At 42.3% G+C, this 24640-nt stretch overlaps 1 protein-coding gene across 5 annotated transcripts in view; it reads left to right on the forward strand.

Moving 5' to 3' along the window:
- The window catches only part of col6a3 (collagen type VI alpha 3 chain), a 59750-nt gene that overhangs the window by 24112 nt on the left and 10998 nt on the right, over positions 1 to 24640 (forward strand). For all 5 annotated transcript variants that reach the window (XM_023337014.1, XM_023337015.1, XM_023337017.1 and 2 more), the window contains 34 exons: positions 7565 to 8176; positions 9549 to 10169; positions 10252 to 10848; positions 11977 to 12588; positions 12720 to 13054; positions 13139 to 13217; positions 13301 to 13446; positions 13538 to 13630; positions 13716 to 13769; positions 13853 to 13924; positions 14023 to 14049; positions 14128 to 14172; positions 14280 to 14333; positions 14424 to 14486; positions 15920 to 15985; positions 16067 to 16120; positions 16201 to 16236; positions 16317 to 16379; positions 16557 to 16619; positions 16703 to 16765; positions 16983 to 17045; positions 17988 to 18038; positions 18177 to 18212; positions 18286 to 18348; positions 18449 to 18511; positions 20201 to 20233; positions 20345 to 20381; positions 20478 to 20489; positions 20572 to 21065; positions 21140 to 21242; positions 22081 to 22782; positions 22866 to 22956; positions 23036 to 23091; positions 23992 to 24252. In XM_023337014.1, coding sequence (XP_023192782.1) covers positions 7565 to 8176; positions 9549 to 10169; positions 10252 to 10848; positions 11977 to 12588; positions 12720 to 13054; positions 13139 to 13217; positions 13301 to 13446; positions 13538 to 13630; positions 13716 to 13769; positions 13853 to 13924; positions 14023 to 14049; positions 14128 to 14172; positions 14280 to 14333; positions 14424 to 14486; positions 15920 to 15985; positions 16067 to 16120; positions 16201 to 16236; positions 16317 to 16379; positions 16557 to 16619; positions 16703 to 16765; positions 16983 to 17045; positions 17988 to 18038; positions 18177 to 18212; positions 18286 to 18348; positions 18449 to 18511; positions 20201 to 20233; positions 20345 to 20381; positions 20478 to 20489; positions 20572 to 21065; positions 21140 to 21242; positions 22081 to 22782; positions 22866 to 22956; positions 23036 to 23091; positions 23992 to 24252 — 5820 coding nt within the window. The remainder of the gene's footprint in view (positions 1 to 7564; positions 8177 to 9548; positions 10170 to 10251; positions 10849 to 11976; positions 12589 to 12719; positions 13055 to 13138; positions 13218 to 13300; positions 13447 to 13537; positions 13631 to 13715; positions 13770 to 13852; positions 13925 to 14022; positions 14050 to 14127; positions 14173 to 14279; positions 14334 to 14423; positions 14487 to 15919; positions 15986 to 16066; positions 16121 to 16200; positions 16237 to 16316; positions 16380 to 16556; positions 16620 to 16702; positions 16766 to 16982; positions 17046 to 17987; positions 18039 to 18176; positions 18213 to 18285; positions 18349 to 18448; positions 18512 to 20200; positions 20234 to 20344; positions 20382 to 20477; positions 20490 to 20571; positions 21066 to 21139; positions 21243 to 22080; positions 22783 to 22865; positions 22957 to 23035; positions 23092 to 23991; positions 24253 to 24640) is intronic.

Genomic DNA, 24640 nt, shown 5'->3' on the forward strand with positions numbered 1-24640 from the left:
GATATCTGAGGTTTAGTATCTGCCAATACCAAACCAATACAGAAAAACTGCTGAATTGACTTTAAAAGTTTTTTTAAACAAACAGAAATGTAGTGAATTACAAATTTATTCCATAGCTCAGTAAAACATACTTCAATATACCAATTGCTTTACAAGATTCAGTTGTTACTGAATAACTTTAATTTGTTCAGTAAATGCAATCAGGAGCAGAACAGTAAATGTAACATAAAAAAACTGAAACTGACAAAAGCAATAGGTTAACTACCTTGGACACACTTGCAAATATAAAATGCACCAAACCTTCGGTCACATGAGTCAGAAAGTGCAATTAAAAACATAATGTAAAATAGATCATAAATGGAGAAGGAAAGGACAGAAATAATATTTGTTTGAACCAAAATACAGAAACAAACATCCTCTTCTGCACCATGAAATATTTATATTCTCCACCCATTGGCACCAGTTGTATTTCAATAACATGCGAAGCATCATTAGCAAGCTAAATTGTAAAAAAAAAACAAAGATCGCCATTCCTACCGTTCACGGAATCGAATTGTCCCATCACGCCTCTCAACTCGTATGACTTCACTTATAAATATATATTTTTGAAGTTTTGAGCTTTTGTTCCATCTTCCAACAAGGCTTTGAGTTTCGGTCCTGTTAGCCTTGTTAGCAGGCCTGGGACCAGCTAACAAAGGATTCCCTCATATAATGATAAGAAAATAATAAATATAACAAGTAGAAAATGTTTTCTTCAACCCCAAAGGAAATTATAATAATTATTTTATTGTAGGTGTTACAAATGTAGCTTTAGCAGTGCAGCCCAGGAAAGGGCAGACCTAGATATGTGTGTCAGTGGCATGCTATGTATTGTAATAATGTTCTAAAAGTAATACAATTTCTGAAACTCACCCTGAGAAACCGAAAAACATTCCTCCAGACATAAATTCCTCCGATTACATTTGTACTTCTGGCACTGTTGTCTTTCCACCGGTATCTTTATCATGGATGTTGTCATCTCTGACGTATCTTCTTTTCCAACGCCCCTTACCGGTGTGGGTTGAGTGATGCGTTGGAGATGTTAATGAGCCATGTTAAAACTTCAAACTTGACACTCATTGACCAAAAGCAAAATAAAGTTTGAGTTGTAAATTAAGCCTTGTGTAACAGTCAGCTCTGGATTTTCCCTACACATCCCCTGAAACTGTGCAGCTCTACAGTTAGGAACCGGTGTTACAGCAGGAGACGTATCACAGGTGTTGGTTTTTCATACTGATAGTAATATGGGATCGGCCCATCTCTATTTAAAAGAGGACCTGCCTGACAAAATGAAAAACACCAATAGATCCTCAACAGCTGGACATCATGTCGAGATCCAACATGATGTTTGTCAGAAACAAATGTGGGATAAGGTAATTAATGTCTATCAGTTTGGGAAATGGATAGAAAAGAATTGAAAGGCATTTCTAAAGTTTGGGAAAGTTTTAGACCAAAGTGAGAGTCGGTATCCAAACATGGAGGGAACAGGGAACAGTGATGAACCGTTCAAGCAGTGACTGGAAGATCATACTTACTCACCCAAGAAGTCACAAAAACCCTACAACAAAATCAACAGAACTGAAATCCGCTCAGATAGGGTCAGAGGTCAAGCTAACACCATAACAAACTGCGGGAAAATGGCCTGCATGGGAGAGTTAAAAAATGTAGACCATTGCTGAGCAGAAAAAGCATGAAGACTCCTCTAATTTTACTACAACAGACCTTCTCCATTTATTAAGTTTAAACAGCAATAATTTTTCCAACAAACAAAAATATAAGGTTGGATATGTCTCTCACAATAAGAAAAAACCCAGTTAAAACTGTTGATATTATGGATTTCTGTTTTCTATGACCAGTATTTTTAATTGATTAGTTGTTCTGAAACAATGTCGGAGAAATATGTGATAAAACTGAAAAGAAAAGAAGGATAAACACGTTCACATCACTGCAAATAGGGTTCAGCTTACAGTGAGATTTAAGTTTTATTTTTCCCAGGCTAGGTCAAAAATCTACAAACTGAAATACAAGAGTTTCACTAGCACTGATAAAATAACTCTGATGTTTGGAGATCAGCTTTTATAATCGGACTTGCATAGGGGCAGAATTTGCTACTTCAACCTGAAATTGTCTTATGTTCCCTAGTGGTGAGACAGCAGCCAGCAGGAAGGGATGTGGTGTTCTTGCTGGATGGATCTGACGGCACTAGAACTGGCTTCCCAGCAATGCGAGACTTTGTCCAAAGGGTAGTAGAGACACTCAGTGTAGATGACAACAAAGACCGTGTCTCAGTGGTTCAGTACAGCAGGGATCCAGCTGTCCAGTTCTATTTGAACACGTACGCGACAAAAGGAGAGATCCTTGATGCTGTCAGGGGCTTGAGGCACAAAGGCGGAAGACCCCTCAATACGGGAGCAGCTCTCCAGTACTTGAGGGATAACGTTTTCACTTCCTCTGCTGGAAGCAGGCGGCCGGAAGGAGTTCCACAGGTCCTAGTATTGCTGAGTGGCGGAAAATCATTCGACATTGTTGACGCACCAGCCGCTGCCCTCAAACAGATGGGCGTCTTGATCTTTGCAATTGGAAGTAGAGGCTCTGACAGCAGAGAATTACAGAAAGTATCCCACGATCCCAATTATGCTCTGTCTGTGTCCGAATTCACTGACCTTCCCAGTGTCCAACAGCAGCTTCAGGCCTCTGTGGAAGCTGTGGTTGTTGACGTCACCCCTGAGTCACCTACTGTACTCGGTAGGTTTTCAAGCATGCTCCTCTGAAGGTGGCCTAAGCAGTTGCCTGTCTTAATTCTAAACACAAGTAGGATAAGAAATTGTTGGATACATGCTTAGTTTCCAGTTTGCCTGCTGTGATGATCTATGCCATGTTTAGCTTCTGTAAGAAGTGAGAGACCTTAAGACATATTGTCATTTCAAAACAGTCCTCTAGTAGACAGGGAACCCGGGAGGCATCTTTGATCAAAGGTTTTGACTCTTTTGCCTTCCCTTCTTTTCTCAGTTGACACTGCCAAAAAGGATATTGTATTCCTCCTCGATGGTTCTGACGGCACAAGGAATGGCTTCCCTGCCATGCGGGATTTTGTCGAAAAAGTGGTGGAAAAGCTCAATGTGGGAGAAAACAAAGACCGTGTTTCTGTGGTCCAATTCAGCAGAGAAGCTGAAGTCCATTTCTATCTAAACACGTACAATACAAAAGAGGATACTGTGGATGCAATCAGAGGGCTCAGACACAGAGGAGGAAGACCCCTAAACACCGGGGCAGCCCTCCAATATGTCAGGGACAATGTCTTTACAACCTCCTCGGGGAGTAGACATCGGCAAGGTGTCAAACAAATGTTGATCCTGCTAACCGGGGGAAGGTCTTTTGACAATGTTGACGCCCCAGCCTCTGCTCTCAAACAGCAGGGCGTCTTTGTGATTGGTATTGGAACAAGGACCTCTGACAGTAGAGAGTTGCAGAAGTTATCATATGAGCCTACTTATGCGCTATCAGTCTCTGAATTCACCGACCTCCCTAGTGTCCAAGCACAACTCACATCTGTCATGAGCACAGCGCTAGCAAGGGTTACACCTTTGCCACCAACAGTGACGGGTAAGAAAGTGATACATATAACATGACAAGGTTTTGAAAGATGTTGTTTGAAGTCAGTTCATGTATAAATTTCCCAGGCTAGGTCAAAAATCTACAAACTGAAATACAAGAGTTTCACTAGCACTGATAAAATAACTCTGATGTTTGGAGATCAGCTTTTATAATCTGACTTGCATAGGGGCAGAATTTGCTACTTCAACCTGAAATTGTCTTATGTTCCCTAGTGGTGAGACAGCAGCCAGCAGGAAGGGATGTGGTGTTCTTGCTGGATGGATCTGACGGCACTAGAACTGGCTTCCCAGCAATGCGAGACTTTGTCCAAAGGGTAGTAGAGACACTCAGTGTAGATGACAACAAAGACCGTGTCTCAGTGGTTCAGTACAGCAGGGATCCAGCTGTCCAGTTCTATTTGAACACGTACGCGACAAAAGGAGAGATCCTTGATGCTGTCAGGGGCTTGAGGCACAAAGGCGGAAGACCCCTCAATACGGGAGCAGCTCTCCAGTACTTGAGGGATAACGTTTTCACTTCCTCTGCTGGAAGCAGGCGGCCGGAAGGAGTTCCACAGGTCCTAGTATTGCTGAGTGGCGGAAAATCATTCGACATTGTTGACGCACCAGCCGCTGCCCTCAAACAGATGGGCGTCTTGATCTTTACAATTGGAAGTAGAGGCTCTGACAGCAGAGAATTACAGAAAGTATCCCACGATCCCAATTATGCTCTGTCTGTGTCCGAATTCACTGACCTTCCCAGTGTCCAACAGCAGCTTCAGGCCTCTGTGGAAGCTGTGGTTGTTGACGTCACCCCTGAGTCACCTACTGTACTCGGTAGGTTTTCAAGCATGCTCCTCTGAAGGTGACCTAAGCAGTTGCCTGTCTTAATTCTAAACACAAGTAGGATAAGAAATTGTTGGATACATGCTTAGTTTCCAGTTTGCCTGCTGTGATGATCTATGCCATGTTTAGCTTCTGTAAGAAGTGAGAGACCTTAAGACATATTGTCATTTCAAAACAGTCCTCTAGTAGACAGGGAACCCGGGAGGCATCTTTGATCAAAGGTTTTGACTCTTTTGCCTTCCCTTCTTTTCTCAGTTGACACTGCCAAAAAGGATATTGTATTCCTCCTCGATGGTTCTGACGGCACAAGGAATGGCTTCCCTGCCATGCGGGATTTTGTCGAAAAAGTGGTGGAAAAGCTCAATGTGGGAGAAAACAAAGACCGTGTTTCTGTGGTCCAATTCAGCAGAGAAGCTGAAGTCCATTTCTATCTAAACACGTACAATACAAAAGAGGATACTGTGGATGCAATCAGAGGGCTCAGACACAGAGGAGGAAGACCCCTAAACACCGGGGCAGCCCTCCAATATGTCAGGGACAATGTCTTTACAACCTCCTCGGGGAGTAGACATCGGCAAGGTGTCAAACAAATGTTGATCCTGCTAACCGGGGGAAGGTCTTTTGACAATGTTGACGCCCCAGCCTCTGCTCTCAAACAGCAGGGCGTCTTTGTGATTGGTATTGGAACAAGGACCTCTGACAGTAGAGAGTTGCAGAAGTTATCATATGAGCCTACTTATGCGCTATCAGTCTCTGAATTCACCGACCTCCCTAGTGTCCAAGCACAACTCACCTCTGTCATGAGCACAGCGCTAGCAAGGGTTACACCTTTGCCACCAACAGTGACGGGTAAGAAAGTGATACATATAACATGACAAGGTTTTGAAAGATGTTGTTTGAAGTCAGTTCATGTATAAATTTCCCAGGCTATGTCAAAAATCCACGTTAGATGCACTAGCAGTATGAGATTAACCTTTGTCATTGAGAATCATTCCTCTTAATGTGGTCATTTATACATTAAGAGTAATGAAAACTAACACAGTTATTAACACCTTTTTGACTATACAGTGTATCCTACAAAGCAAACTAAATTCCTTTTGCAAAAAGGAATTAAGACACCCTCTAATTGCTCGTGCAATTAGTGGGTGTCTTAATTTGACCAAACCACAGTGCTGTTTGCTTAGTCCGGGTCTTCTTACACTGTTCACCCACGACTGTGAAGCCATCCACTCCTCTAACATGGTTCTAAAGTTTGCAGATGACACCACTGCAGTGGGTCCGATAAACAATGATGAGACCCTCTGTACAGAGAGGACGTCCAGAACCTGTCCCAGTGGTGTTGAGTAAACAACCTGGTGCTCAATACCAGCAAGACCAAGGAGGTCGTAGTGGAATACAGGTGGTCCAGGAGGACAGCGCACCCACCTTTAAGTATACAAGGGGAGGTGGGGGAATGTGTAGACAACATCAAATTCCTGGCATCCACATCACCTCTGACCTGGTCGCTGAACACTTCTTTTCTGATGAGGACACCCAGCAGAAACTCTTCTTCCTCAGGAAATTGAAAAGGGCTGGACTCCCAGCTCAGTTGCTAAAAAACTTACACAGGGCTGTGACTTAGAACATCCTCTGCCTCAGCATGAGCAGTGTGTGGTACAGCGACTGCACAATCTAGGACAAAAAGAACTTGGCCCAGGTGGTGAAAACTGCCCAGTGGACTGTGGGGAGTTAGTTACCAAGTCTGGATCTAATACTGGCAGACTGCAAAGGAAGGCCAGTTGTATTGCTGCTGATCCAACCCACCCAGCACACAAACTGTTTGTACTGCTGTCGTCTGGGAAACGGTACAGATACATAAAATGCACAACCACGTGGCTAAAAACAGCTTTTCCCCAAGAGCTGAGAAATCTATCTGTCCATTTCCACATTCTCTGCCCCCTGCAGACACACCCTCACCCTTATGTTGCATCCTAAGGACAGTTTAAGACTGTATTTATCACTGAGGGTACCATTCCAATTTCATTATGATCTAAAAACATAATGATAAATAAAAATATTACGTCTTATGTCTTTGAAGGTTTGATTCAGCAGTTGATTGGTTCAGTTGCCTCATACAGTAACAAGTCGTCTTCCAGATTTTTTCAAAGGTTCCACTGGACTTTCTTGATATCCTCACTTCAGACTGACGGCATCAAAAATATCATCATAATTTCTTTTTATCCATCAGTCTTTAAGTAATAATTTTCCTAAGATTTAATTAATATTCAACAAGTCAAACAGAAAATCCACATGATGCCATCACAAATTAAGCAGCTGAATACATGTATTTTTTCTTCAGACTAAAACCACTGATTGTGGTCAGAGTAACTACATAAAACAATGAAATTAAATAATTGCACTTCAATTATGAACATAGACATGAATTGTGTGTAATCAAATGTGTTAGGGTGTTGATGTTGATGAGATGCAAAAGAATGATGTGATCCTTACAAGCATCACAACATCATTAGAACATTTTTCTAATCAGAAGTTGGGCAGTGGAAGGAATCCAAGCAGAACGCACTCCCTCACCAGATGCACTCTAAAGTGCTTTGTTCATAACTGACTCAGATGGGATTTTATAAATTTAGGTACATCCATGATGTACTTTGTGCTTGCAGTTAAAATGTTTGGGTATGGGGACCAAGGGGTTGTGTGTGAATTCATCAGTATAACAGGTGGCCTTCATTTTTTTTCTGTCATTGTTTACAATAACCACTCAGAGACGAAAAGCATTCCATTAAGGCGGCTCCTTCTCAGATGAAACTTTTTATTATTCACTGACTTAAAAAGGCAAAGCTGGGGTAATTTTAAAGCCTCTGGGTTCAGCAGGAATTAGTTTGATTCCTGCCCAGTGTGGAGGTGGCAGCCTTCTCAGTCTACACACAGCCAGGCTGTGGTAGAACAGGTCAGGCTCTGTAGTGCAAAAAGGCCTATCGAGTAATATCTCAATGAGGTCCACAGCATTGAAATCAAATCATTTTGATCACTCGCTTAAGATCACTTTGAATTTCGACTAATGCACTGTCATTTTGTTTTTCTTACAGCGGAATCACAAGGCCCAAGAAAAGACGTCGTCTTCCTTATTGATGGATCGGATGGTGTTGGGCGAGAATTTGCTATCATCCAAGAGTTCATCCGCAGAGTGGTCGAGAGTCTCAACGTGGGTGAAAACAAGATCCGAATTGGTGTGGTCCAGTATGGTGACTCTGCCAAGGCTGACATGCATCTCAATACCTATACAACAAAAGAAGGAGTCCTAAACGGCATCAGAGAAATGAGACAGATTGGAGGAAGACAGCGGAACCTTGGCCAAGCATTGCAGTTTCTCAGTCAGAACGTTATGATACCAGCACGAGGTAGCAGGAAGCAAGAAGGTGTGCCACAGTTTGCTATCGTTGTGTCCAGTAGGCCCTCAACAGATGATATCACTCGTCAAGCCTCTTCCCTCAAGCAATCTGGAGTCATCTCATTCAGCATTGGCACAAGGGAGATCAACCCCACAGAACTAAAAGTAGTGTCATATGTCCCAAATTTCTCCTTTACTGTTGATGACCTCCCCGGCTTGTACATAGTCCAAGAAAATCTCATCAACACAATAACAGAGTTATCAGACGAGGATATTGCAAAGTTGAGACCTCAATTCCCAATATATGAAGGTAAATAGTCTTTATTTCCTTTCTCTTTAAATCTCTAGTTTTTTTTAGCTCTGAAGGATGCTGTGCTAAAAGCTTACTTACTACTTACCAGGATTACAACAAGCTTTAGTGCTGAAACATCAGTTGGGCCATTTCTAAAGGTGAACTTCCTGGTCCTGTGTAATCTGAAAGCGTTTCCTGTTCTTAACCGGGAAACATGTAACACATCCACAGCTAGAACAGCTGCAGATGATTTGGTGTTTACTTTAGGGGGAGTGCTGATAATAATTTATGAATACATAGTTTTCCACCCTTTATGTTGAGTGCTGGCAATGCTTTAAAAGTATATCTATAGTACCTTCCAAGTTAAAGATATGTTTCAAGCATTGCAACAGCAGAAAAGTGACTGATGATCAAAACATGTAAAGTAACACAAAGATAAAAATATTAAATACATAAAACAGAAGAATAATATACTGCATAGAAAGAGCAATATTACAACATGAAATACTATGCAATTATTAAAATTAATAAACTGATCCAAAGGAATGTGAATCTGAGTAGAAAGAATACTTTTTAGAAAAGTATGTAAATGAAAGGGTCAAACACAAATCGTTATTTTTTCATTCATTCAGAGTATTTCTAGTAAATACTGCATTCACTTTGACAAGTAACCAATCACAACCAGTAGATCAAAATGCAGCACCAAGCTGCAGTCATTATTATCACAACAGGTGGATTTAAGAGAACAAAAGAAAACTTTATACAATACTTTAATTTCGTCCTCTAGGAATATTTAGTTGAGCATACAAATACTTAATAATCACTGTTTGTTTTAAGTAATTTTTAAAAAATTTATATTTACTTATATCTGACCAGCATTAGATATATTAAGATATAATTTAAGATGACATATCGGTTTTAAAATCCACTCAATCTGGATGTAAACTGAAGTGCAAAAACCTATGCTATATATTTGAATTGTATTTCATTGTGTTTGCCTTTTTAAGACTCTCTATAGTTGTTTCTTTTAAGTATTGTCAATAATGTCTTCCAAAAGAACAAAATAATTATATAGTCAAATGTTCGAATTTCCTATTAACATTTTGTAAGACAACTACACAGTGGGCCACTGGAGGGGGAATCCTGATTTTAAGGTACAGAAATCTGAAAACATAGAAACAACTTTGGTTCCTGCAATGATCGAAACAAAATAGTTTAACGTGTTTCAATCTTTTGGTCAACACAAGTACAAATACTTTAAAGGTCTTGTTGGTCTCCTTCTGTATATGATTGTCATAGATTAGGGTTTCTACATGCCCCATGTTTTTAATCCTACATCCCAGTAAAGGAGCATTAATCATAGCGTTTTTTTTTGCTTGTATCTTAACAGAATTCACACCACCAGCAGCAACAGGAGATAAGAGGGATGTTGTCTTTCTGATTGATGGCTCTTCTGCAACACGTAGTGAGTTCCCATCCGTCCGTGACATGATTAGAAGAGTTGTGGAGCAGCTGGATGTAGGACTGGACAGGGTCAGAGTCTCAGTTGTACAGTACAGCGACGATCCGAAGCCAGAATTCCTCCTCAACGAACACTCCACCAAAGCCGAAGTCCGGCAGGCTGTGATGAAACTCAGAAGCAGCGGTGGAAATCGCCTCAACACGGGCCGGGCTCTTGAATGGGTCTCCAGGAACATCTACCAGAGATCTGCAGGAAGCCGCATCGAGGAAGGCGTGCCTCAGTTCCTCATTCTGGTCACAGGCGGCAGGTCTTCAGATGATGTGTCCACACAAGCCAACCAGTTAAAGAGAAATCAGGTTGCACCCCTTGCCATTGGTTCAAGAAACGCAGATCTAAATGAGCTGAGACAGATTTCCTTAAAGCCAGAGCTTGTGTACTCTGTTGACACTTTTCAACAACTTCCAAGAGTGGAACCACAACTCATTAATTCAGTCCAAACAATATCCACCACTGACATTATCAGAAGTTATATTCCAACAGTGGATATAGGTAAGAAATGTTATTTTTTACTTTACGGTTAGTGGTAACCTGCTGGAATTCATGTTTTGTCACATTTGTGTTTACTTTGCAGCCACCCTAGATCTTGGGAAAAAGGACATCATCTTCCTCATTGATGGCTCGGACACCACAGGTCCCAATGGGATTGCCCATATTCGAGACTTTATCGTCAGCATTGTCCAACAGCTAGATGTGCAGCCTGATAAAGTTCGTGTTGCTGTTGTCCAGTACGCAGACAGAGCTAAAACCGAGTTCTCACTCAATACCCACAACAACAAGCAGGCTGTGCTGTCTGCTGTCAAACGCCTTCGTCAGATGGGCGGACGCTCCTCTCAGCTGGCCAACGCCATTGATCATGTCTTAGAGAACGAGGTCAAACCACTGGCTGGCGTTCGTCTGTCTGACGCCTCCCAGCATCTTGTGGTTCTCACAGGAGGACCGTCCTCCCAACCGGTTTCTATCTCTGGACCGCTGCTGAAGAACAAGCGGGTGAACTGCATTGGTGTTGGGACTGGCAACGCTGACAGATCTCAGCTAAGTCAAATTGCCACGTCGTCAGAAGATGTTGTTACAGTGCCTACATTCCCCAACTTACCGACAGCAAAAGACAAGGTTATTTCCAGACTGAGAGGCTCCACAGGGACTGCTTTCCCCACATATGTTTATCCAAGTAAGTAAGATAACTTCACGTGTGCACCTGGCTATGGGGTAGATTCATTAGAGGGAAAAATGGAACCACAAATATGGCCTAAAAACAAAAAGAAAACATCAACAAAAGTAGATAATAGCCAAGTGTACAAAAGTATTTTGGAAGCTAGTACAACTTCAGAAAAGTAAAGTGAGTCAAATGCACTGCACTTATTCATAAAAATGTAGATTATTTTTTTCTGCACAGATGCTGAGATAGGATAGTCTTTAAATAATTAACATTATTCTAAATAGATTATTTATTACACTCTCTCTTTATAAATGATCTTAGGGTAATCCAGATTATTTACATAGCTCTAATTCACAACAAATGTCATCTAAAAAAAAACACAATTCTTTCCTATCACACAGAATTTAAGCCAATATAATCAGACAGAAATAAATTCAGTGACACAGTTTAATTTGATCCACAACACATTTAAGAGCCAATTGGTCAAACTGGATCAAGTCTCTGAGTTTCCAACAATTAGAATAAAAGGCTGGAAAAGAAAATAAATAAAACAATAAAAAGGAAAAATCTTTGCAGGCACTGGAGATTTAAGGGTTGATATGTGAACCTCAGTAGCCACAGCACAAGAACCGTTCAGATGTTTTACAGCGATGCATTCTGGGTAAAGTGTTTCTCATCATGACCATCATGTTTGAATCTCTGTCCAGAATTACTACCCTAATTTCTGGTGAAGATGTTTACTGGCAGCATTAATCTGATTTCTGTATCATTTAGTTTTGACTAAATAATCTTTGTTCATCTAAAATACAGACATGATTACATTTTAGCACAACAAAATACATTTTATTATTTCTTGCTAATGAAATAGCTTATTATTTAAATATTTTACCATTTCTGAGTAGATTTTTATCTTTTGTTATTCTGGGCATTTCTAGTTTTTATGTAGTCAAAAGTGAGATTCAGCTAAAAAACTAAATTAAACTTATACTAAACTGTAGCAAAACATAAGTATAAATAATATCTACTGCTTTGTGGTTTGAGTCAAAACTGACAGAAATTTAAACAAGAAAAATTTGGATACATTCCCTGTTTTGCCTCATGTCCATTCTGACTCTTTGCTACGTGTTTATTTCCTTTTAGCGGAAGATCTGCCACAACCCAAAAAGGCTGACATAGTATTCCTAATGGATGGATCCATCAACCTGGGCCAGAGCAACTTCAACAACGTCAGGGACTTCATCATGAATCTTATTGATCTGTTCTACAACGAGAGAGACAACCTACGAATCGGCCTTGCGCAGTATGCCACAGATGTGAGCGACGCCTTTTTCCTCAACACCTACAGCAACAGGGACAACGTCATCGAAGCTATCGGCAAGATAGAATACAAAGGCGGACGCAGAATCATGACGGGCGACGCCATTCGCCACGTGCAAGACGTCCATTTTAGCAAGCAGAGAGGCAGTAGGAAAGATGAAGGTACTCCTCAGATCCTCATGCTTGTCACAGGAGGTCGCTCACAGGATGACGGGAAGACGGCCGCGCTGGGCCTGAAGAACAAAGGTGTAAGGATCTTCGCTGTTGGAGTGGGCGACATTCAGGATGAGCTGGAAAACCTTGCGAGTCAGTCGTCTACTGTGGCCCGAGCACAAACCTTCCAGGAGCTGTCAGAGCTCAATGAACAAATCCTGGAGGCTTTGGACGATGAAGTGAAGGAGACTTATTGCATTGAAACACCACAAGCAGCCAAACGTAAGAGGAAATTCTTCTGGCCTTCATAACTAACTACCATAGAGCTGCTAAACCTAAAATTTGCTTTTCAGATTAGAATTTCAAAGTTTTTGATAAGAAAATATCTAAAATGCAAAAATGGTGTTTTACAGCTTGCAATGTCGAGGTGTTAGTTGGCTTTGATGTGTCTGGCCAGAACATCTTCAGCACTCAAAGTAACCTTCAGAGCAAAATGAACACCATTCTGCAGAGAATTTCCAAAATGGCCCCCATCAGTTGCTCCGGAGGGCAGAACCCCTCCATCCAGGTGGGCCTGCTGGCCTTGGACTCTGCCTCCAAGCCGGTCCAAATCGACTTCAAGGACAACCCTGATGAGCTGTTTGAGGCCTTCAGAGGCCTGCGGAGTCAGGGTCCCTTCATCCTGAATACTCAGACCATCCAAGCCTACATGAACCGGTTCCGAGTCAGACAAGCCGACACCATCAAGGTTGGTTCCTCAAACACTTGGAAACGACTTGCAGAGCTATTGGAAAATCATAAACTGATCATTGTTTCCACCTTGAACCTAAAGGTCATCATTCATCTGACGGACGGTCTTGATGCTCCATACGCTGAAATGAAGAGACGAGTTGAGGAGCTACATCGGTCGGGTACGGAGATCTCACAGGAGAAAGAGTCTGATTACCGTCCAGCTGTTTTTTTCAACAGGATGTTTCTGTACAACCTCAATCAGGAGTCAACAGTTTCATTCTGGTTGGGCTGGAGCGGGTGGAGCAGTTTGAAGAGGCTTTGCTGTTGGAATTTGGCCGCGGCTTTAGGTACACAAGGCCCTTAAAACTCAACGTCATGGACCTGGACTATGAACTTATGGAGGAACTGGTGTGTACAGATAAAACCCAACCAAAGTCTTTTCTGGAGGTTAAATGTCCTTAGAAAGTTCTTGAAAAAATATTTTTGTTTTCCTCCTTAGAGCAACATCGCAGAGAGGGAGTGCTGTGGCGTTCCATGCAAATGTACTGGGAACCGAGGAGACCGAGGGGGCGTGGGCCTGCCTGGGATTAAGGTACCTCAACTGGACAACGGTATATTTCTGCAACCCTGGGTTAGCTTCTTAAGGGAAAACTAATACTTTCATTGCTCTGCTGCAGGGCAGTCCGGGATTACCAGGAAGCCCGGGACATCCTGGTGACGAGGGTGGACCAGTGAGTCCAAATGTCTTTTTACATCAGCCACATTTCACATCTTTAATGTTTGTGTATTGAGCTTCCATTTCTTATAATCCCAGGGAGAAAGAGGTCCTCCTGGTGTTAACGGTACTCAGGGCTTCCAGGGATGTCCTGGACAGAGAGGTGTCAAGGTAATTTGAATTATTTTTTCACCTTTCAGCTGAATAAAGGAATAAGTTTTAATTAAATTACAGCAACAGTGAATCAAAGCTACATATTTTCTTTCCAGGGATCTCGTGGGTTCTCAGGAGAAAAGGTGAGGGTAATATTCCTAAGTAATAAAAAACATGTGATACAATATCTACAGCTGTCTAAGCATCTAATTCTGCTTTAGGGTGAATTAGGAGAACTTGGGCTTGATGGCATCAATGGAGAAGAAGTAAGTTTATTCTGATATAGTGAATCAGTTGCATCATGTTGTGTTTTCAGTTCTCTGTTGTTTTTCTCACAATGCTTGGCTTAATGGTGCGTTTAACATCTTTACAGGGGAAAAGTGGAGTTGCTGGACCTCCAGGTGACAGAGGAAACCCTGGCAGGAGAGTAAGAAATGTCACACAGTTTTATTTATTTCCTCTGATGTATTTAAAAAATGAATGAAAAAACAAAAACATTGTGTTTGTTTATTTTTAGGGTGCTAAAGGAGCCAAAGGACAAGCAGGCGACATAGGACAAATGGGAATCAGAGGAGACCCTGTGCGTATTATAACATTTACCCTGAGCTTTGTTTGCATAACTCCTGTAGCCTCACAGCTAGAAGGTGCTGAAACCTTCTCATGTCCTCACCGTGTGTGTAAGGTACTCTAGCATCCTCCCACAGTCCAAAAGACACAGATGTCAGGTGAATTTGTCATTTCTAACAACCCAACTACAGCCATGTTTCCATCAACTTTTCTTTATCCACATTTTGAGGAATCGCATAACAAAAGGTTGGAGATGGCAAAACTCAAAAAAACTTCATCAGTCTTGTAAAGACGCTTTTGCTTCAGGTGGTTTTTGGCTTAACCCAACAAAAAAAACTATTGAAAGAGAAACGAAAGCACATTTACAGAATGAGGCAGTTTTCCTCCTGATGGTCCGGTCGACCCGGTTCTACTGGAACCAGAACATCTGCTCCACCTCCAGCTGCTGTGGTTCTCTGAGTCAAACCAACCTGTTCCCCTCCTGGCCTGTGGGGGCGCTGCACCAAGAACCACTGAAGACACTGAGAGCAACTTCCTGTTTCACCAGATGGAAACAAAATGGAGGCGTCAGATTTTAGTGTTGGAAGATTTCTCTTTAGTCTTTGGCTGAAGACCAGGAGCCATTTCTGCTGCTAGCGCTAGGCTAGCATGTTAGCTTTGGTTGTATTTACCCAGAATGCCCTGCGCTGTAGTCCACTTCCTGCTTTTAGAGCGGTCTCTGGTCCGCTTGGCGTTCACATTCAAACCGAACCCAGACCGAGGTTTGGAGGACCAGAGGTCAGAGGTCAGCTAGCATCCACACCTCACCAACTGAACTGGACTTTGACTAGGCAAGTGGACCAGAGTCGGGTTCAAGCGGACTGAACTGGGTTCTGACATAGTGAATACTGAGCTCACGTGACCCATCAGCTGTTTTCGAGGACGGCCTTCGATAGAATTGCATTTCTTTCTCTACATGTCCAGACAACACGAACCGTTGCCAATACTAGTTGACATGACAGAACAATTACATGTCCAACAGCAAGGGATTCCTGAAAACTCTCTCTCCATTGCCCTGCGATGTGCAGTTTCTGCCTCACTTCCTGTTTATTACATTCATTCGTAATGTCAACATCCCAACGAAATGGCGCTCTGCGTAGCCTGGCTGGTTCACTCCAAACCAGTAGATGAAACCACCACTCATTAGTAAAATTATCCCAACAGTTTTATGGAAACATGGCTGGTGGATGTTTAGGTGTTTGTCTTCTTCTGGTGATGGGACTTGTTGTTCACTGAACGCCGGACATTAGGATGGAAGGAAAATGTCTCTGCTTCTGTTCTTGGTTTCTTTTACAACTAAAAATAGAGTAATCATATTCCACTGATATTTTTATAAACATGCCTTTACTTAGGTTTCTTAACATTAAGTGGAAGTAAAACTGAGGTAATTGTGTCTCTGTTCATTAGGGGACGAGGGGGCGAGATAACAACAGTCCGGGACCTAAAGGAGAGCGCGGTGATATCGGACCGCCGGTACAGCCCCATCTTTTTCTGCTCTTTTGGTTTAATTTCGATGTAATTATGGTGACAGGGATATCTGTTCCCAAATGACAGGGAGTTCCTGGTGAAGATGGGTTGAAAGGAACCCCTGGCGATCGTGGTAGACGGGTAAATGACTCATTAAACCACTTACAAAGTTTTCAGGTTTCTTGTGAACCTTGACTTGAATGTATCCTTTGCTTTTTAAGGGACTTGATGGCAGAAGAGGCCAGCCAGGACAACCTGTAAGTTCCTTTCTGAAGAATCGCATCCCAATATCTGAGTAACTCTCACAGTAACACACCACTGTGCTGCTCATCTAAAGGGAAACCGCGGGCTTCCTGGAGACAGAGGCCAGGCCGGGCAGCCTGGTATCGCAGGCTCAAGAGTGAGTTTAGTCGCTTTACTTCTATCAGATGAATACAAAAGATCTCATAATTTTCTTGTTTCATTGGATCCCAACAAATCCGAACAAAGTTTTGTGTGACTGTAGCTGACTTCATTCATTAGTCATTAGCTGATGAGATGAACGAACGATGTAAAGACGTGCCCTGTCCTCTCCCAGGGTGCAGCTGGACCAGTCGGTACACGAGGACCCAAAGGGGAAGATGGCAACCCAGGACCCAGAGTAAGCCAACCAAACTCAGCTCTTCTGTGTCTAGGGTCGTGTTGCTCACCTAACCCAAAATGTCCCGACGTTTCACCGTTCAGGGTCCTGGAGGTAATCCTGGTCCAAACGGAGAAAACGGAAGAAGAGGACCTCTAGGTCGCAAGGTACGGAGCGAATGTGACGAGTCTCAAGTTTCATTTTGAGACTGTTTGGACAACCAAGCTGCTTCACATGACTGGACACACACAGACTGACTAAATCTGTGGAACCGAACCTTACAGCCCACAGAAACACTCCCCTCATGATTCATTACTTTGGCATTTTCTCAAAAAATACTCCTGTCCTCATTCCCTGTATCTGGTTCTCACGCTTTCTTTGTAGGGAGAACTGGGAGAACCGGGACCCAAGGGTGTGATTGGACCGGTTGGCCCCCACGGAGAGCCTGTGAGGATAAAATCTTCTTAACCTCTCTGTCCCCACTTCTTTCACTGAAACATATTTATTACGAGCACATTTTAATTATTTTCTCTTTTCATGTTTTCAGTAGTTCAGAATATTTTATTGCATGACCTGTTAAAACTCACAGCCGTGAATCATTCACGTTTCCAGCTCCGGATCATGGAGCTTCTATAGAAACGTGGCGTTAGCGTTAGCTGCTACATGTTTAGCTTTGAGATGCTATTTTAGGCTAGCACAGCTTTGCTGAGAGGCTAACTGCTAGATCAGTTCAGAAGCAGAAATTAACCCCCGGTGGGTCGAGACGCTGCTTCGGCGTCCAATCAGAGTGTTTGCATCAGAAACACACGAATGAGTAAAAGATGCAAATAATTGTGTTAATATTTTTAATGCATTAAAATCCATAAAATTCATCAAAATTAATGTGTGAAAGTCTTAGCCATATATTATTGTGACCCTCATGTGACAGACATACACAGTAACTATGGTTATGATGCATATTTGTTTCCTGTGACAAATAGGAAAAATATTTTTTCTCACTCTGTGCAAGTTAATATTTTCAAACATCTTCATCTTGAAATGTTGACGTAAATGTTAATACTGTGACTAAGAGATCATATTGTAAGGAATTTAACTCTTTAAAGATCAGTATGTTTACATAACTGTTTAAAAAAACACAGTTATTAAATATCAACAGAGGCAGTTTGATCAAGCAGACAGGCAAACAATTTTTAAGGATAAAATATTTTCAATTACATCTTTTGTCGTTTTAAATTATGAAATTTCTTTTTGATAAATATCTAGTAAATATAAGGTATATTAATTTACATAAAGCTGAAGATGCTTGAAAATGAGCAAACGAGTCCATGAGGAAACCAGAAAGCCACGGCATCTCAAGGTCACAGCTTTTTGTTCCTATTTTCTATTCAGGGTCAAGATGGCAGAGATGGAATCGGTTCGAAGGGAGAAAAAGGAAGGAAGGCAAGTGATTGTTCAGGACACAACATGTCTGATGGTTCTGGTTCTGGTTAATTGATTTTATGTGTTTACTGTTTGGCTACTCACTGCTTCATGAAGACGTGAATTTAATTATTTCATACCATCTGCTCTTCTTTAAAGGGTGATGATGGTTTCCCAGGATTCCCTGGACTCAAGGTCAGGCGAGGTCACGTTTCCAGGTCACACTCTGGATTGTCTGCAGAATGTTTGATGAGTTTGATGGTTTCAGGGTGCAGCCGGAGACCCTGGACCCCGCGGAGGACCCGGACCCAGAGGGAACCGTGGACAAAGAGTACGTTCACATTCGTTCTCTGTTTCACACTAATAGATCTTTGCAGCAGTGGAAGGAAATCACCTTGCATGCATCCTGACTTCATGCCGACTCTTTCCAGGGTGTCTCTGGGGATGTTGGATCACCTGGACAGAAGGGAGAAGTTGGATATTCTGGACCTTATGTGAGCATTTCAAACCCCTAAACTTTCCAAAAATCAAATCACATCATCCAAATGTCAAATTTTACAGTATTGCCATCACATAGGACCAGTTGGATGCTTTAGGGCGTTTCCCCTCACACTGCTTGATGCCCATCAATGATTTATATTCCAAGTGATTTGGATGCTAAAGCAAAGAGGAAATTTAGAGAAAGTTCAGGAATAACTGGCTCAATCCTAATCGATATCATCACAATATTCAGCAAGAGTAGCATAAATAGATATGTTATATGGTGCCACAAACAGGGCAGCCTCAGCACAGTACGCTGACCTTTGACCTGGAATTTGAATGTGGCACAGTCTTTATCTCAAAGTGAACTATTGTTAACTTCAAACATCATTTCAGGATGTGTTGGCATGAATTAATAAAAATATTTAAATCAGAGGCAGCTTCAATCATAAAGCAAAGGAGCAGCCAGTAACATGATTAGCATCTCCAGTAGCTCAGATAACCATGATGCTAACCATGATGCTAACCATGTAGCTCATCACGGTTATCTCAGGCCTCAGTGCATTATTGACTACTTTCGTTGCATTATTCTTTTACTCCTATTGTACAACATGATAAATTTGTAAAAGCACTATTTAGTTGTTTTTATAGAGAGCGTAAAAATCATAATAATTAGCTGCGGATACTAACATTAGCATCTGTTAGCATGCGCTGTTGTCTGAGGCTGCAGCAAATTCTGCTCTATTCTAACCAAGGAGCTCCGCAGCGAACGGTCACAGACTGGCTGGCTCTGACAACAGCAGGTAAAAAGGAGCTCAGGTATTTCAACAGGTAGAACATTCACAGTGAATACCTGTGGATGCTAACTTTAGTGTCCTCTGTCGGCTCGGGAGAACGGCGGGAAAACCTGACAGCTATGGCTTACATGGTGATATGCAGATAAGATTCTGATTTATTCCAATAAAGCTTAAAGCCTTTAAGCTTTGGCCAACTGACTAGCAGACATGTTGGATCAAAGCAGCTCAGCATTCTTCATTTTAATACATGAGGCTTTTTGGTATATAAGTTCTCATAAAATTACTACTTTATTCATGATTTATTCTGGTTTTATGTTGACTTTATTATGGTACTATTATAAATATATTGACAAGACATTTTATTTGTATCAAACAAAATTTAAAACAGAACACTTACGTGCATCAAACAAAATCATACTCTTGTAACTTCAAAAAACAAAATTATTTTAATCTGGCCATTTTATACTCCATTTTAAATAAATGACCTTTTGATTTTTTTATAAACATCTTCTATCGGAAAGTTCTTATAATTTTTAAGAACCACTACTACATTTATAGTTTTAGGTTTTTGCAAGAGGATGGACATTAGTTGAATGGTGGGAAAAAACATTTTCCAAACTAACAAGAAAAATAGACTTAAAATATATGACACTGCTACATTTTGTGTCAGTGTTGTGAAATTGCAATGTGATTATTCTATGAAAAAAACTTAAAAACTGCTAAAGCCTAAATTTGTTGTGTCTATAATTAAAACATTGATGTTTTTTTTTAGCAATTTTAGCTAAAGTTCAAAGCCTTCATTAAAGGACCCAGAGCTGCTGTGCTAATGAGGGAACATGATCAAAAACACTGATGGAGATGGTTGGGGTTAGGTTGAGATTTAATGGACTTGTTTTCGCTCTACAGGGGGCCAAAGGACCACGAGGACCAGGTGTTGTGGTATGTCTCCATTTTATCAAATAAATTGTACAGAGCTAATAAATCAAACTTTCCTCTGCATCTATTTAGTTCATTTTAGCTTTCTAATAATTTATTGTTTGTTCATTTCAGCAATGTGACCTGGTCAAGAAGATCAGAGATAACTGTCGTAAGTTTTCATTGTTGTTTTTTTTTAACCTATGGATGTGTTTTTGTTCCTTTACAATCAGTTTCTTACACTCTTTTCTTGTCTTTTCTTTCCTAGCTTGCTGTTATGGTGAGTATAGAGGATTGTTGATTTGCAGGAAATGCTTCAGGTGGCCGTGTTTCTCCAGAGATCCGGGTGTCTTTGGTTTTAGGTAAGCAGGAATGTCCGCTGTACCCCACTGAGCTAGCCTTCGCGCTGGACGTCTCCCAGGCCGTAGACCGCCAGGTCTTCAACAACATGCGGGACACGGCCGCCCTCCTGGTCAGGAACATCACCATCGCCGAGAGCAACTGTCCGAGAGGAGCTCGCGTCGCTCTCACCTTGTACAACAACGAGGTGATCACCGAGTTCCGGTTTGCCGACTCCATGAAGAAGCGGTCGCTGGTGGATCACATCGAGGGGCTGCAGAAACCGCGGTCCAGTAAGGAGGCCAGTCTGGACACAGCCATGAGCTTTGTGGCCCAGAACACCTTCAAGAGAGTACGCAGCGGCTTCCTGATGAGGAAGGTCGCCGTCTTCTTTGTTGGTCATCGTGTCAGGCAGACCCAGAGAATCACCAACGCTGCCCTTCGCCTTCACGATGCCGGAATCGCCACGCTGCTGCTGGTGAACAGCGAGAGCAGAGAGCTGAGCCGGGCAGTTCAGGTACGACCCAACCAGCGAAAGGACGGACAGGTCCTGTAAAAGCAGCTCATCTCATTCATTCTCCTTTAAACCAGGTCAACAACACGGCGCTGGCCCAGGTCATCGTCCTTCCCTCCCCGGGAAGCTCCCAGTACAAGTCTGTCTTCCAAAAGATCTTGAGCTGCCACGTCTGCTACGGTGAGACGCTTACGGCTCATAAAGGGTTAAACTGGGACGCAAAGTACCGGTACATGTTCACCGTATTTTAGTTGGGAAAAATAAACTTTCTACACAAATTAAAGCATTTGACTATTTACATAATACATGTCACAGAAAATGACATGAAAATGTAGGAGATTAGCTTTTTATTTCATCCATTAATTTCTGAGTGACCATTTTGGAAAAAAAATGTCCAAGTGGCAGAAAATTGTTCAAAGATGTTGTCTTAATTTTTAAGTAAATTTTGTGAAAAGAAAAACTAAATGTAGGAATAAAGAACAGTTAGGTGGTGCTAAAGTTGGAGATCAAACCTCTGATAAAAACTTTTCACCACAGTTCAAATCCTTTCACCGTAAAGTTCGCTAGCGCCGAGTTCCAGGCAGAAAGCAAACATGGAGGGAATCCAAATCAACGGATGTTTTCTCTGTTAAATATACTCCATTAGCTGTCGGCCATGTTTGTTTACTCTGAACCATCTTGAGTGAAATCGTTTGTGTTGCTCCAATCACACTGTAAAACCAAACCTGTTACACCTGCGATGTTTTATGGTGTGAGCGCTCTCTCAGGCTTTGAAAACAAAAGTTCGAATGGTGCCATGTGAGCCAGAGTTTCTAATTAATGTTTCACACTCAATACCTCGGGACTCATCTGGTCTGATTCCCTCTGGTCTCATCAGAGCAGATCCCTGATCAGTCTCCATGTCGATCAGATTCATTCAGACATTTCCTCCAGCCAGTTGAACCACTGAGACATTCAGACTGTGTTTAGTTTGATATAACTAGATCATTAGTAATAGTAATAATACTGTCTTTTCTAGATTCTTGCTCTCCAGACCAGCTTTGTGACTATCTGCCTCCGTCGGCCAGCCGCGATCGGCGATCTCTGACGTCTGATGTGGACATCGACATGGCGTTCATCATAGACAGCTCCGAGTCGACCTTCCTGTCCACCTTCATCGAGATTAAACGATACATCGCTCACATCGTAGAGGCTCTTCACGTGTCTTCGGATCCCACCGCCTCCGTCCATCACGCCAGAGTGTCTGTCGTCCAGCAGGCTCCCTACGAGTTCATGCACAACCGGACCGGCCAACCCATCCGCGTGGACCTGGGCCTGACCGACCACGCCTCGGCTCAGGCCGTCGTCCGGTTCCTGCTGGACAAGACGGAGCAGCTGGAGGGCGGCCGCGCCCTGCCGGCAGCCATCGAGGCCACCGTGGATCAGGTGTTCGAGAAGGCGCCGCTGCAGCGCGACAGGAAGGTGATGGTGCTGTTTGTGACCGGCAGCGTGGCGGAGGACGAGGATCAGCTGGTCCGCATCGCCAACGAGGTCAAATGCAGAGGCTACTTCCTGGTGATCTTCGGCGTGGGCGAGTCGGTGGGGCCCAGGGACGCTCACGTCCTGTCGCGCATGGCGAGCGAACCCTCTGATGTCTTCTTCAAGCGCCTCGACCTCATTTCCCACTTTTATGACAAACACATCCAGACGTTTGGCCAGCTGTTTGCTAAGTATATCAGCTGTGAGTCCAACCGATTTTCCTCTGCAGCCTGTTGCACAATCCTTCTCCAGCCTGAAATTCATGACATCTTCTCTGCTTCATAGTTGAAAACCGACCTGAACAATCTAAGACCTGTCAGTGGACGCAGAGCGACCAGCCGCTGAAGAGCCCCCTGCCACCTTCACAGCGCCAGGAGTGAGCCAGAAAACCTCTGGATTAGTTCCCACCGTTAGCCTGTCTTTAATCGCTGTTTTCACCAATGTTCATTCCCTAGGAAACACCAGAAGCATCATGACGGCCACCAAGCAGTTCATGAGAGAAAACTCAATAGTAAGATGCACAAACTTCATATTTACTGATATTCCTTTTAATTATTCAAGATGGCCGCCATGATTGTCATGGAAAATGGGTTTTTACCTTAAAATCGCCAATTAGATGAATTTTATGTCAAATTAAACATTTTCAACCATAGATATCATATATTTTCTTTACTTTGTGTTTCCTTTTTCTGGTGGACATTTTTCAAAATGGCTGACATGGTTGTAATGAGGATTTATGTTTGCACTAAAATTGGCAGTAGGTACTGCCAGTTAGTGAAGCTAACCAAAAAGCTAACTTCACTTAGCATTAATTTACTTAATATTAGCTCTGCTAATGCTAAGCCGCTAAACATATAAAAACATGAGCAGAAGCTAATGCTAACACAAGAAATTATCAGAAGCAAATGCTAAACCACGAAATACAAAAGATTTAGTAACACATGAAACATTAGTCAAAGCTAATGCTAACATTAAGACGTCAATATCTCATGTCCTTCCAGGTCTGAGACTCGCTAACAGCAAAGTCCTCGGTTTCTGATTCTGCCGCATTTTCTTATTTTAAAGTTGTATGAATATGTTGACCAAAGTGGGAAACTCCTGATGTGATTAAAGTTCATGCTTGTTTTGAAAATTGGTAGCATTTTATGCCAATAATTGGTTTAAAAGGCGGCCATCATGAAATTCAAGTAGCTGAAGGAAACATGAAAACATCCGACCTAATGGGTTAGCATGTTAGCATGGGGTTAGCATGCTAACTTTTAAGCTTGTTTCCACACTTAGATTTTTACAGTGAAATGCTGCACTAGTAGTAGTTGTATCAGTATTAAACCTTTTTATATTTGTATCCTGATATAAAAAACAATGCTTGTAGATTTCCTTTATTCTGACATTTTCTGTTTCCACCCTCCAGACGCCGACGAGCTGCACGTCTCCAACGTCACCGCCAGCAGCTTCACGTTGCGGTGGAGCAACCCCGAACCCAAACTGCTGGTCTACTTTGAGGTGGTAGTGACCCGACTGCAGGACCACACCCTGGTGGTGAAGACCAACGTTTCAGGCTCAGAGATCGCGGTGTTCAACGTGGAGAGCTCTCAGACGTATCACGCTGTGGTCACGGCGTACACAGCAGAGGGCCGGGTCGTCTCGGCCCGCAAGGGCATCGTCACAACCAGTAAGTTCAACAAACACAACCTACAGACTGCGTCACACACATTTCTTCATAATTAGGCCTGGGACTAATTTTGATTAGTTAGCTATAGAGATTTATTGCATTAAAATTTTCCTTTTGCATTTTGTATAACTTTTGTATTTGCAACTTTCTGGTACGTTTATAAATCTGACGCATTAGCGACATTCACAAACAAACGGTGTGGAAGAAGCTGCTTCTCTTGTTCCACTGGGGCAGCATTTTGTTTCAAAGAAACAATCTAACATTTGAAAAACCTAAATAACAGATTAAAAACATTTATTCTATAACTCAGCTGCAAAAAGAGATTATGAGATGATGGTCCGGTCGACCCGGTTCTACTGGAACCAGAACATCTGCTCCATCTCCAGCT

Source organism: Xiphophorus maculatus, chromosome 7 (assembly GCF_002775205.1).
Source record: "Xiphophorus maculatus strain JP 163 A chromosome 7, X_maculatus-5.0-male, whole genome shotgun sequence".
Classification (NCBI taxonomy): Eukaryota; Metazoa; Chordata; class Actinopteri; order Cyprinodontiformes; family Poeciliidae; genus Xiphophorus; species Xiphophorus maculatus.